Source organism: Diplodia seriata (assembly GCF_021436955.1).
Source record: "Diplodia seriata strain FDS-637 chromosome Unknown scaffold_8, whole genome shotgun sequence".
Lineage (NCBI taxonomy): Eukaryota > Fungi > Ascomycota > Dothideomycetes > Botryosphaeriales > Botryosphaeriaceae > Diplodia > Diplodia seriata.
The window spans coordinates 613,060-624,194 of NW_027117315.1; the positions used below are offsets into that span (position 1 = coordinate 613,060).

Genomic DNA, 11,135 nt, shown 5'->3' on the forward strand with positions numbered 1-11,135 from the left:
GGCTGTAGCGAACCTCGACTGCAAGTGCCTGGCTCCTGCGACTGCGCGCATCTCGTGACATGTGGAGAGCAATGAACTGATGTCAAGAAGATGGCTGAAGGGGATTTCCATGCTTTGATTGTCTTGCACAGACAGATGGCTGTCCATGCTCTACCACTACTGAATGTAACCTCAATCCGCTTGGTATTTCAAATGCTCCACTCCCAGTCCGGTAATGATGGTATGAATGCAATAAAACAAAGGTGACTGAAAGCTAAACCCACTGTGAACCGACTCCCATCGCCGCTCGTTGCTTGATAAGAGTGAAGTGCAGAATATCAGAAAGATGAAGATCAATTCAATAGCAACAATGTGCCACCCGTTCACCCAGTGACCTTCTCATCCCCACTCCTCTTGCTGCCCTTGCTCTTGACACTCGACGTGGCACTCGAGCTCCTCGCCCTACTCAGCTCGTCGTTAATAGACTTCAACACCTGCTTCCCCTGCTCACTCTTACCCAAGCTCTGAACAAGCTTCGTGTTCTGGTGCTGCAGCTCGCCAAGCTGCTCCTTGAGCAACTTGTTTTCGTGCTCTGCCATCTCCGCGCGCGACTTGAACTCGTCACGCTCACGCTGCACTCGGGTAACAATGTTCTTCTCCTCTTCCTTCTTCCTTCGCTGCTCCCGCTTCTGTGCCTCCTTGTCCCGTTTCGCCGCGAGCTTCTCCATCTCTCGCTGGTACTTCTCTCCGGCCCGGCGCTTCTCTCGCTCCTCGCGTTCCGTAGCTTGCTGTTCGCGCGCCTGCTCCTTCTCCTTGAGCTTCCGCATCTTTTCTTCCAGCGCGGTTCGCTTGGAGTCCAGCTTCTGCATCTCCCTGTCGTAGCGATTTTGGGCCGATTGGCTTTTCGTGAGGTCGCTGCCAACACTCTCGCCCGAAACGCGTCTCGGAGGCAAGGGTGGGGCATGCTCGTCGTCACCATCGGGGCCTCCATTGGCGGTGGCCCATTGCTCGGCGGAGGCGAATGAGTTGAGGCTTTCGGTGTCGCTAACGCTGTCGGATCCTGAAGATGACGATGATGAGTTTTGCGGATTAGGTTGGAGATACGAGGCCACCGATGAGGGAGCATAGTTTTGAATCCCAGTCTCCATGGCATTCGAGAGGCTTGATAGGAAACCGTTGTTGTCCTTACCATTTTTGATGGTAGCGGGCTCCGTGAGCGGCAGATCTGCGATGCTTGTGCCAACGCCAGCGAGTTGCGCATTCCTTGACGCGGCCGAAAAGCTTGCTCTTGGTTGCGCCTCGTCTTCTACCTGTGCTGCCTCCTTGTCTGCTGCCGACGGCAGGCCCTCTTGCTCAACCGCTTCTGGGTCTGGAAGGTCCTCCTTCGCGCAGGCCCAGTCCAGGAACTTGCTCGTGTCTGCGACAATGGAGCCTGGGGTTCCGCGGTCAATCAAGAATCTAGGGATTCCACCGCCTGGATCACTTCGTGTAATCATGATCCATTCGACCGGGTTGGTTTCCGGATCATCAGGGCTGGCCTCTTCCTTCCTTGTTATATCTCCGTTCTTAGACTTTGCAGGGGTAAGGGGTATCTCTCGAATCATCTCGATGGACTCATAATTGCCTCGTACGAGTTCACTTCTAACAGGTGCTTCTGGGTGTTCGCAAGGTATGGACACAATCATGTGGTGCCGAGGGATTTGCTCCGCGGCGGCATGACCATCGACATGGGGCTTGGATTTCTCGCTCAATGCATTATCGGACGTCAGGATCATGGTGATGAATTCTCGCGGCGCTGTGGGTGCCGGGAACTTTGCGGATAGTTGTAGCACTGGCATCGAGAACGGTTAGCTGGCGGTCGGCCAGGAGCATTGCTTTGCTGATACGCACCTTCCAATTTCCCAAGACCCTCGACAACTTTTCGCTCGAGCCGCTTGTCTCCACCAATGCCTCTGATGCTGCCGACTCCGGGTCCGCCTTCAACGGCCAAGCTCTCAGCGAACTCCTGCTGGAGCGCCCGCTTCCATTTGGTAAACCCCAAGCCCTCATGTACGCTTCGCCTCGCAAACCACGAGCCGTATCTGTCTGCGCCCGCCATCTTGTACACGGAAATCTTCTGAGGGTTTTTGCTGGCATTGGTCGGCTTGCCCCATAACGCCTGGAGAGGCTCGAACGAAGGGTCGAAAGGCGGCGATCGAGCGTCTGACACGGTCATCTCGGAGGCATTGTGGGCACCGTTGACGTCGGTTCGTTTGCGCTCGGAAGAGAGGAAGTCTGTGCCACCAGGCACCTGGGGGATGGAGTTGACGATGGTCTCGCCATTCGTCAGGATGTCGCGCATCCATGTCTGCAGGTCATCGAGAGGGACGTCGCTGGTGAAGTCCTTCGGTCTCAGGCAGCCGAGGGCGCCGTGCAGCTGTGCGCTCGCCATGATGACGCGGCTTTGGTGTTGCGGGAGCGGCGGGCGCTACGGGAGGCGGAGGGTGAGGCTCTTTGAGCGAGCGACAGAGCCAGGGCGGGTGATGTAATGAGCGAGTGATGGAAGCTCGGAAGCTTCAAGCTCCGTAAGCTCCGGCGGCGGGCTAAGCTCTGGTGCGGCGCGGATGGGGAAGGAGTCGGGGTCGGAGGGATGGTTTCTACCGCTCGTGCGAAGGCTTCGGCATTGCGGGGCAACAGGGCCAGGGAATCGGGGTTCGGCACTGGAAGGGGTCGCAGTGCAGCAGCTCGCACAACAGGCGGAGCTTGGGGGCGGGTGTAGAGGGTCTTGGTTATTTGTAAATCAGCCTAAGGCCGCGTAGCTTGCATCATGGGGAATCCATGCTCGATGCGCGACGTCACCCTCACGCCCCACGGGCCAGCCTCAAGCCTCATCGCCGTGCGCCACGACCCGCCGGCCTATCCGCGACCTGTCATCCACGCACCACGACAGACCGAAGGTTTCATCGCCACTACGGTTCGAGCGGCGCAGAGCTTGCTGCTGCGCAATGCCGACGTCGTCAATCGCCCCTCATTGCCGCCACTTTATTGCTGCGCGAAAACCGGTATCTGCGTCCGCGCCCGGGTTCTGGCTGCTGATCAGCGCGTACATCTACTACGTACCTCGCTCCATCTGCGCGCTTTCAGGGACCAGATCTCTGCTTAGACCCGGCCCCCTGCCACCTGCGCCTTCTGAAGCACGCACTTGCTCTATGCCCACAAGGACTACGCCTGGACACTCTTCTCTTCTCCTGCGTCTGATCGACACGAATACGAGAATACGCCTGCGTATAGACTCAGGACCGTCCATTTCACGGCGCCATTCCCCTATCACTAGGCGCTTATAGCGCACGCATCGCTAGCCAACACTGGTATAGAGGCACCAGGCCACGCAATGGCTACACGGCACACTGCAAACCACTTGTTCCCTCCGTGTCCAGCGCATGATGCTACGCTTTTCCTAAGCGGCAGTCGAAGCAAACATCCGGACACAGATGCGAAATTTATCACCGTACAATTACAGCACTTCATTCTTCTGCCTGTGTAAGTAGGGGCCAATATCTTTGGCACAGATGGGGGACAATAAGGTAAACTCGATTTTGCCAGACCACTGTGGCCGCAGCGAGTAGACCGCGAACTACAAAACCGGAGATCCAGCGGATGCTCAAACTCGATGAATATCCTTGCAAGTCATTGCAATTGCTTTTAAACCAGACTTGCAGCAGGCGCCAAAGGAAAACAGAATCTGATCCGCGCTTACAAAATCAAAATCAAAATCAGAGAGGGTGATAGCAGAGCTCAGAAGATTTGAGCCCTCCAAAGGTTGTTGCAGAGGACGGTACAATCATCCTACGTGGATAGTTGATCGATCGTGGGGTGCCTGTCGCCTCAGGAAAGACTTGCTGATCTGATTTCAGAGCTTTGATTTCTGCGAACTTCCACGGCTTCCGGACGGGCCATTGTCATGGTCGGCGGGCTCCGTGTTCACCGTTTCTGCCTTCAGACTGACTGGATCTCCAAGCATCGTCTTCTTGGCCGCGTCGCTTAGAGAGAACGAAGTGGATCCACCACGAGGCTTGGCATCTTCTCCGGTCGGCCAAGAGTTCGAGGTCTCGGCCTTGAGAGATATGGGGTCTCCCAGCTGAGAGGGATTGCTTCCCTTTCCGTGCAGCTTCTCCGCGGCAAGCTGACGCAGAGGAGGTTGAGTCTGATGTTTCGAGAGGGGAGACGGAGGTGCCATCTTGCTGACAGAAGGTTGAGTCCGGTGTGAAAGGACTGCCTGGTTCACAGATCCAACAGCGAGGACAGAGCAGCTGTCAAATACATCCAAACTCTAGCTTTAACCAACGAGATGGGGACTGGGCCGAGGTTACGCATCCAGCTAAGGATCGATGACGCTATGGATATCACACTGCGGATTAAACACGTGAAAAGGCTTGGCCGCGCTACAAGCTTGACGCAGGGCAGAGTATCTGGATTTTTTTGTCCAGCGAGTTCAAAAGGCGTACGAGGTCCGTTGCAGACAGACTATCTAAAGGTCAACATTCCTCGTACTACCCTCGAACTAGCTAACGGGGTGAAATTTCTCCTCTCAGCGTACTCGCTTCTCTAGACTTTAGCTTAGTTAGCTCGTCTTTCATAGTCTTAGACTCTAGAAGGACGTAAACCCCAAATAGATAGATAAATAATTCTATGAGGTCAGTTCAGAAGGGCGGTGTGGAGCAAGATCTTCTTCGCAACCGGCGGCTGCCCCACTTGGTACGCATAGTGGCCCGCGCGTATCTTTCACGTGACAAAATAGCTAGCGCGTTTGCTTCGCGACGCGCACACTTCTGTCGCGACCCGTCCCCCACTTCACCTCCCCGTCCATTGTGCACTCCGCAACGCTCACACTGGCTTGTCTGCATCGCTCAATGCCCGGCTCACTGCATCACCCTTAGTTTCCGAAGCATTGACCCCTGCAACGGCGTTGGCAACAGCTGGCAACAGCTGGCACTCGCTTCCCAACACGCGGCTACTGTGGAATGTGCCACTGCTTCCAGCCCTATTCCTCTCACTTCGATTAGCCCGTCGGTTGCCAACATGACCACCACGTCGGCGGCCTACGACGCATTGCGCGAAAGAACCAAGGCGGTCAAGCCTGACGAACCCCACAAACCTGGCGGATATTGGGTCGCTGTCTTGCTCGAAGGTCCGGAGCATTCAAAGGCTTCCGAGCAACACGACTTCCTTTGGATCAAGGCCAATAGCAAGACTAAAATCAAAACCATCCACAACGAGTACCACCGGAGGTATCAGGACAGGCCTGGCCATCTCCGTCTGCAACTTGGACCCACCGTGCCCGAAAACACAGTCAGGTTGGTCGAGTTGAACAAATAGTAAGTAGACCGCGACATGAAGCCTTCCACTGCCATGTGAATTGACCATGCTCGTTAGCGAGGACAACCTAATTGTCTTGGTGCCCGTGCGCACCGATGCTCCTACCGCTCCACCTGCACCTACTGAGGTCGTGAGGACTTCATCCGTCATGCCGGAGCCGGTGCAAGCGAAGACTTCTGCTGCTCTGTCTTTGGCAACTCCACCCACGGCAGCGCAGTCGTCGAATGGCCCGGTCAAGCCTGAGCCGGTTCAAGCGAAAACTTCTGCTGCTCCGTCTTTGGGAACCCCACGCCCTGCGGCGCACGAGCCGATTCGTTGGCCCAAGTCTGAGCCGGTGCAGGGCAGCTGTCCTGGTTCTGCATCGGTTCCGCCAACCGCATCTCAAAAGCCAGCGATATCAGTGCCACCGCCGACAGGCTACACATCCAAGCCACCGGTTGTTGCGGGCGGGTTTCGCACAATTGCGCCGGCTCAGAATCCGCAGCACCTACCACAGCTCCAAAACCAGCGCTGGCCTTCGCAGCCACCAGCACACTCCACGTCACCGTCTCTCGGATCTCCCGGATCTCCGCACTTTGGTGTGCCGTGGGGCTCCTCACCGTATGCTAATACCCCAAGGGTCCCGGCGGCTCCCCCCACTGCCCAAGGCTACACTAGTCCGTATCTGCACAATCATCCTCAAAGTCCCTTTTCAAGCAACTATTCCTCATCTGCTGCGAGTCCGTCGAGCCGAGGTCACGCACAGCTGCCCACACAGTTTGGCAATGTGCCACTGTCACCCGCGTTGAATGGGGTTGTTCCCGATGACCAGGACGCTGCTTCAGAGGAGAACGAGGACACCAAACTCGCACCGCAAAATCCATTCTTGCAACAGCTGTCATCGGAAACGGACCCGGAGAAGTTGGAGAAAGGTGTTGAGGAAGCTGTCAACTTGCTCGAGAAGCTTCAAGAACCCCTGGCAGATGACCAAACTTCGAGTGAAGACGCGGCACAGTGGCTCCGACAGATCAGGGACCTAAAGAACGAATCTATCCGTAGCCGCACTGTTATTGGTGTCGTCGGAAATACTGGTGCCGGTAAGAGCAGCGTTATCAATGCCCTGCTTGATGAGGAACGTCTCGTTCCTACGAACTGCATGCGTGCTTGTACTGCCGTCGTCACCGAATTGTCCTACAACGAGAGCGATGATGCCGAAGACCGCTACCGAGCGGATGTCGAGTTCATCAAGCCCGAAGAGTGGTACAAGGAACTGGAGATCCTCTTTGAGGATCTTTTGGACGGCAGTGGTAATATCCGCAAAGAGGTCACAAGCAATCCGGATGGTGAAGCTGGCATAGCTTTTGCAAAGATCCACGCTGTTTACCCGCACAGAACGAAGGAGTCGCTTGCTGCCGGCGGACTGGAGGCTCTCAAGCGCGACGCAACTGTGAACAACATACTTGGGACTGTTAAACACATTGCCGACAGCGACAACAATAAGTTCTACAAGAAGCTCCAGACCTACGTGGACAGCCAGGAGAAGAACACCGGTCAAAAGAAGGACAAGAAGACTGAGACAAAGCGCATGTAATACTGGCCGCTTATTAGGATTGTCAAGATCTACACTAAGGCACCTGCTTTGTCAACCGGTGCTGTTCTTGTTGATCTTCCCGGAGTGCACGACTCGAATGCGGCGCGCGCTGCTGTCGCCGACGGATACATGAAGCAGTGCACGGGGCTTTGGATTGTGGCCCCCATCACACGCGCCGTTGATGACAAAGCGGCCAAGTCACTCCTCGGCGACTCGTTTAAGCGACAGCTGAAACTAGATGGCACTTACGGGAACGTGACCTTCATTTGCTCGAAGACGGACGACATTTCCAATCAAGAAGCCGTACAAAGTCTCGACTTGGATGAGACTGCCGAGGAGTCCTGGCAGGAGGCCGATGAGATGAGAAACCAGGTCAAAGCGCTCAAAGACCAGTTGAACGAGCATGCCGACGCCAAGCAGGCCTTCAATGACGCTATAGACGATTGCGAAGACCAGCTCGAAATCTGGGAGAAGTTAAGAGATGGTATACAAGATGGCAAGACGGTCTATGCGCCGACCAGTGCCAAGAAGCGAAAGGGATCGCAGGGGAGTTCCCGTCCGCAGAAAAGACGCCGCACGACTGATTCCGATGACGATTATGCTGAAGACGTATCTGATGCCTCTGAAGCGTCCTCTGCTGAAGCTGACTCAGAGGACGAATCAGACGATCGACAGGCTCTTAGCAGCGAGGAGATCGATGCCAAAATCCAAGAGCTTCGATCCGGGAAAAGGGATGCTAAGACTCAACGCGAATCAATAGACTCGCAGCAGAAGGAACTGCGGAAAGAAATCAAGGCCCTGAACGAGAAAATTGCGGCCATCGACCACAAGATCAACTCGCTATGCATTAAGGGCAGGAATGAGTATTCAAAGGGGGCCATCCAACAAGACTTCGCTGCTGGAATCAAAGAGCTCGACCAGGAAACCGCCCTGGAAGAGGACGAGGAAAATTTCGATCCCGACCAAGAGATTCGTGACTACGACGAGGTTGCTCGCTCGCTGCCGGTCTTCTGCATAAGTGCGAGGGCTTTCCAGAAGCTCAGTGGTCGTCTCAAGAGGGACAAGGATGTGTCTGGGTTCAGCGACGTTTATGAGACGGAGATGCCGCAACTTCAAGCGCACTGCAAGAAGCTGACCGAATACGGCCGTGCCGCCGCCGGACGTCGATTCCTCAACAGCCTTTCCCAGCTTCTCAATTCGCTGCTCTTGTGGGCGTCTAGCACTAGGAATGGCTCTCATCTTTCAGCCGCGCAGCAGCAGAAGGAGGCTCGGTTCGTGGAAAACAAACTAGAAGAATTCCAAAAGGTGCGTCATTTCCCTGTATACAGCCAAATCCACATGCATGCTGACGAAAACACAAAAACAGGACCTTAGCAAAGTCGTCGATGATACGCTTTCCGGTCTGACCGAAGCTCTGACTCAGAACATTTACGAGAAATACGACCGAGCCATTGCGACTGCATCTGATGCTAGCCTTCCGACAGCTGAAGGGTGGGGCGCCCCTCGTAGCCAGGGTGGGATGTTCTGGGCGACGTACCGCGCAACGGTTGTCCGGAACGGTGTATTCTCAGGGGCCGCTGGTCCTCGTGATTTCAACGGAGAACTGTAAGTCGCTTCAAGCCCAGATGGTCGAGCCAAGCCCACTAATCTTTCACCAGTGCCGAACCGATGATAAAGCAAATTGCCACTGGTTGGGAGAGGGCTTTCCAACGCGCTCTTCCTGCCCAGCTGGATAAGTTCAAGAAGATGACACTGGAGGTCTTGACCAATTTCCATAACACGGTCACTAAGCGAGCCAGAGAATTGGGTGTCAGCACGGTAGCTGTTGCAGCACTTAGTCGCCAGCTCAACAGCTATGAGCCGTTCTTGAAGGGCCAGGTCGAGTCTATCAAGGCCATGATGACAACTATCCAGAGAGAGGTGAACAGAGAGTTCACACCTGTCATTGCTGCTGCGATGGAGCATGCGTACCACATGTGCTTGACGGAACACGGCTCTGGAAGCTACATGCGCATGAAAGGGCACATGTCTGCACATGTGTCTAAGAGCCGTACCACCGTGTTCCAGGACGCATGCGATGCCGTCAAAGCTCGGTTGAACGATTTGACTTCGACTATCAAGTCGGAACTGGCGATTCGCGCCGAAGGCGTCCACGCAACCGCTCGAAGGGATTATATCCAGGTTCTTGGCAATCTTGGGACGGTCGCCGCTCCGTCGCAGGCCGAGATTGACCTGAGGGACGACATCGCACATATCTTGGAGAGCAGTGAAGAGGGTTTTCGCCGTCTCGTCGAGGGTGTGGACGAAACCGAAGATGGAGCTGATCAGGATGTGCCTGCTGATGAGGATGTGGATGAAGCTGGCGATGGATGTGACCAGGACGTGGCTCCCGATAACCAGCTTCGTGAACAGAGCAATGCGCCGCAACCCAAGCAGGAAGAGGCAGAGACAACACCCGCTACCCAAGTCTCAGAGAACCAAGATCGGGTGTACGAGGATCCGGAGGGCATCAGCCCAAAACTTGAAATGGACACGTCGCCGCACCGCATTTTGCATGACTCTCTGATGAGATCCGGATCTGAAGAAAAGGAGAACGCTGGAAACGAGTCCGACAAAGTTGGCTCCCGGAAACAAACCCCCAACACCGCTACGGCAGAGACCGCTGTGCTCCAGTCTCTCGGGAATAACCTTTGATGGAACTTGGAACTTCTCGTAAGACTTTGCTTCCTTGCAAAAGTTTGCTTCCTGGCGTTGTGGCGCTGTCGGCTGGCACCAAGCAACAGCTCAGGCGATGTGAATACCTTCTGCCTTCTCCAGGTAACGATGATCAATGCTCGACCCCCAATCGGGGGTTCTGGGGGCGTTTCAACGGTGTTTGGGAAGTAGTGATTCCTTGTGGCGACAACTGGCGAATGATCACGGCGGGTTTTTACTTTCGAGGAATTTGCGCGGCTCGTGCGCTTGTTTTGTTCTTTTCTTTCGTTTTCGTTCTTTGTTTTCGGAGGGGGTTACGTCCGATGATTTCTTGTTGGTCGGAGTGGGCGCTCGTTCCTTTTCAGCCTTGCTCTGCCGTTGAGCGGGGCAATGGGACTGATACAAGGCTTTTGCTTCCGTGCTATGACGGAACCCCACGTGGTCCTTCTTTCGCATATAGTGCCTGTATGAAATCATGATGCAAGCCGGACCGCATGTGTTACCCGGAGAAAAGCCAAGAGCGTGACGTGAACAGAAAAGAAGCAAGAGACGGGTGTTGAACCCGAACGAATCAAAAATGGCCGCGAGTTTTTCTCTCCCCTCCGCCCCTGATCGGAGGACTTAACTCCAGAGCATCGAAGGCAATGGGGCGGCGACATCATCATGCACGAACCTGAAGCCCTCAACAAAACGCTCAAGAACCTTCCCCATCAGCTGCAGAGTTGCCCGATCCGGGAATCCTTGCTCCTCTTTTCTGTTCCTCTGAGGGAACAATGTGTCTGTGTGGATGGCACGGAGCGGTAGCTGCTTCTAAACGTGAGCAACTTCGAACGAAGCGGAGTTGTCTTCCGCGCTGGGCGCGGCCTATCACGTCCCTTCTCCAGCCCCCTATTGCCCTCTTCGTTGCGGCTCTTTCGTTCGGCACATACACCCGATTCGCCCGCCCGCGTTTGATGGTTACCAGCTCGTGACATCCGTCCTCCCCCATTTGGTGGGTTTTTGTGCCGCACGCCCGGTCACTAATAGCTTGGAGCGGCTAACTGTTCCGCAGCTCCGTATTATCTTACTGGCGGCTGTAGTGCCGGCCTACAGGATTGTGGTTTGAGACGTTCGTTCGTGTATGAAGAGGGGTTGCCGTTGAGAGCAAACTGCATGCGGGTGACGGAATTTGCGTCTTGCCTCGATCACTGTGACGATCAAGATCGGCTTTGAGGTCGTACGTGCAGGAGACCATCTCGATGACGCATTGCTGTCGTTCCTGTGATTCATGCACAGGTAAGCCTATCCTATAGTACAACATCAATCCTGAACGCCGTTGCCATTCCGAATGAGCCATGATCCATCATGTATAATCCCTAAACCCAACCCGTCCGTATGCTATCGTATCCCATTCCCAATCACCCCCACATTCCCAGACGAACATGTCTACCCTCTCTACTTTCCCTGGCCAACCAACTTCCAGGCCTCCTGGTCCGCCTTCTTCAGCCCCTCGCCCACCGTGGCCGCGAGGCCCTTGACGGTGCCCCAAACGCCGCCT

General features: G+C 55.2%; 3 protein-coding genes across 3 annotated transcripts; 2 read left to right on the top strand and 1 right to left on the bottom strand.

The window, feature by feature from the left end:
- Positions 1-362: 362 nt before the first annotated feature.
- Positions 363-2,410, bottom strand: SLS55_007779 (uncharacterized protein; the record flags this gene model as incomplete). The annotated part of the gene is made up of 2 exons (XM_066779194.1): positions 363-1,810; positions 1,870-2,410. The coding sequence occupies 2 exons, from the start codon at positions 2,408-2,410 to the stop codon at positions 363-365; spliced, it is 1,989 nt and encodes a 662-aa protein (XP_066629998.1).
- Positions 2,411-5,037: 2,627 nt separating this feature from the next.
- On the top strand, positions 5,038-6,904 carry SLS55_007780 (uncharacterized protein; the record flags this gene model as incomplete). The annotated part of the gene is made up of 2 exons (XM_066779195.1): positions 5,038-5,312; positions 5,953-6,904. The coding sequence occupies 2 exons, from the start codon at positions 5,038-5,040 to the stop codon at positions 6,902-6,904; spliced, it is 1,227 nt and encodes a 408-aa protein (XP_066629999.1).
- A 129-nt stretch (positions 6,905-7,033) lies between these two features.
- SLS55_007781 (uncharacterized protein) lies at positions 7,034-9,598 on the top strand (the record flags this gene model as incomplete). The annotated part of the gene is made up of 3 exons (XM_066779196.1): positions 7,034-8,209; positions 8,271-8,509; positions 8,563-9,598. The coding sequence occupies 3 exons, from the start codon at positions 7,034-7,036 to the stop codon at positions 9,596-9,598; spliced, it is 2,451 nt and encodes an 816-aa protein (XP_066630000.1).
- Between the last annotated feature and the right edge of the window lie 1,537 nt (positions 9,599-11,135).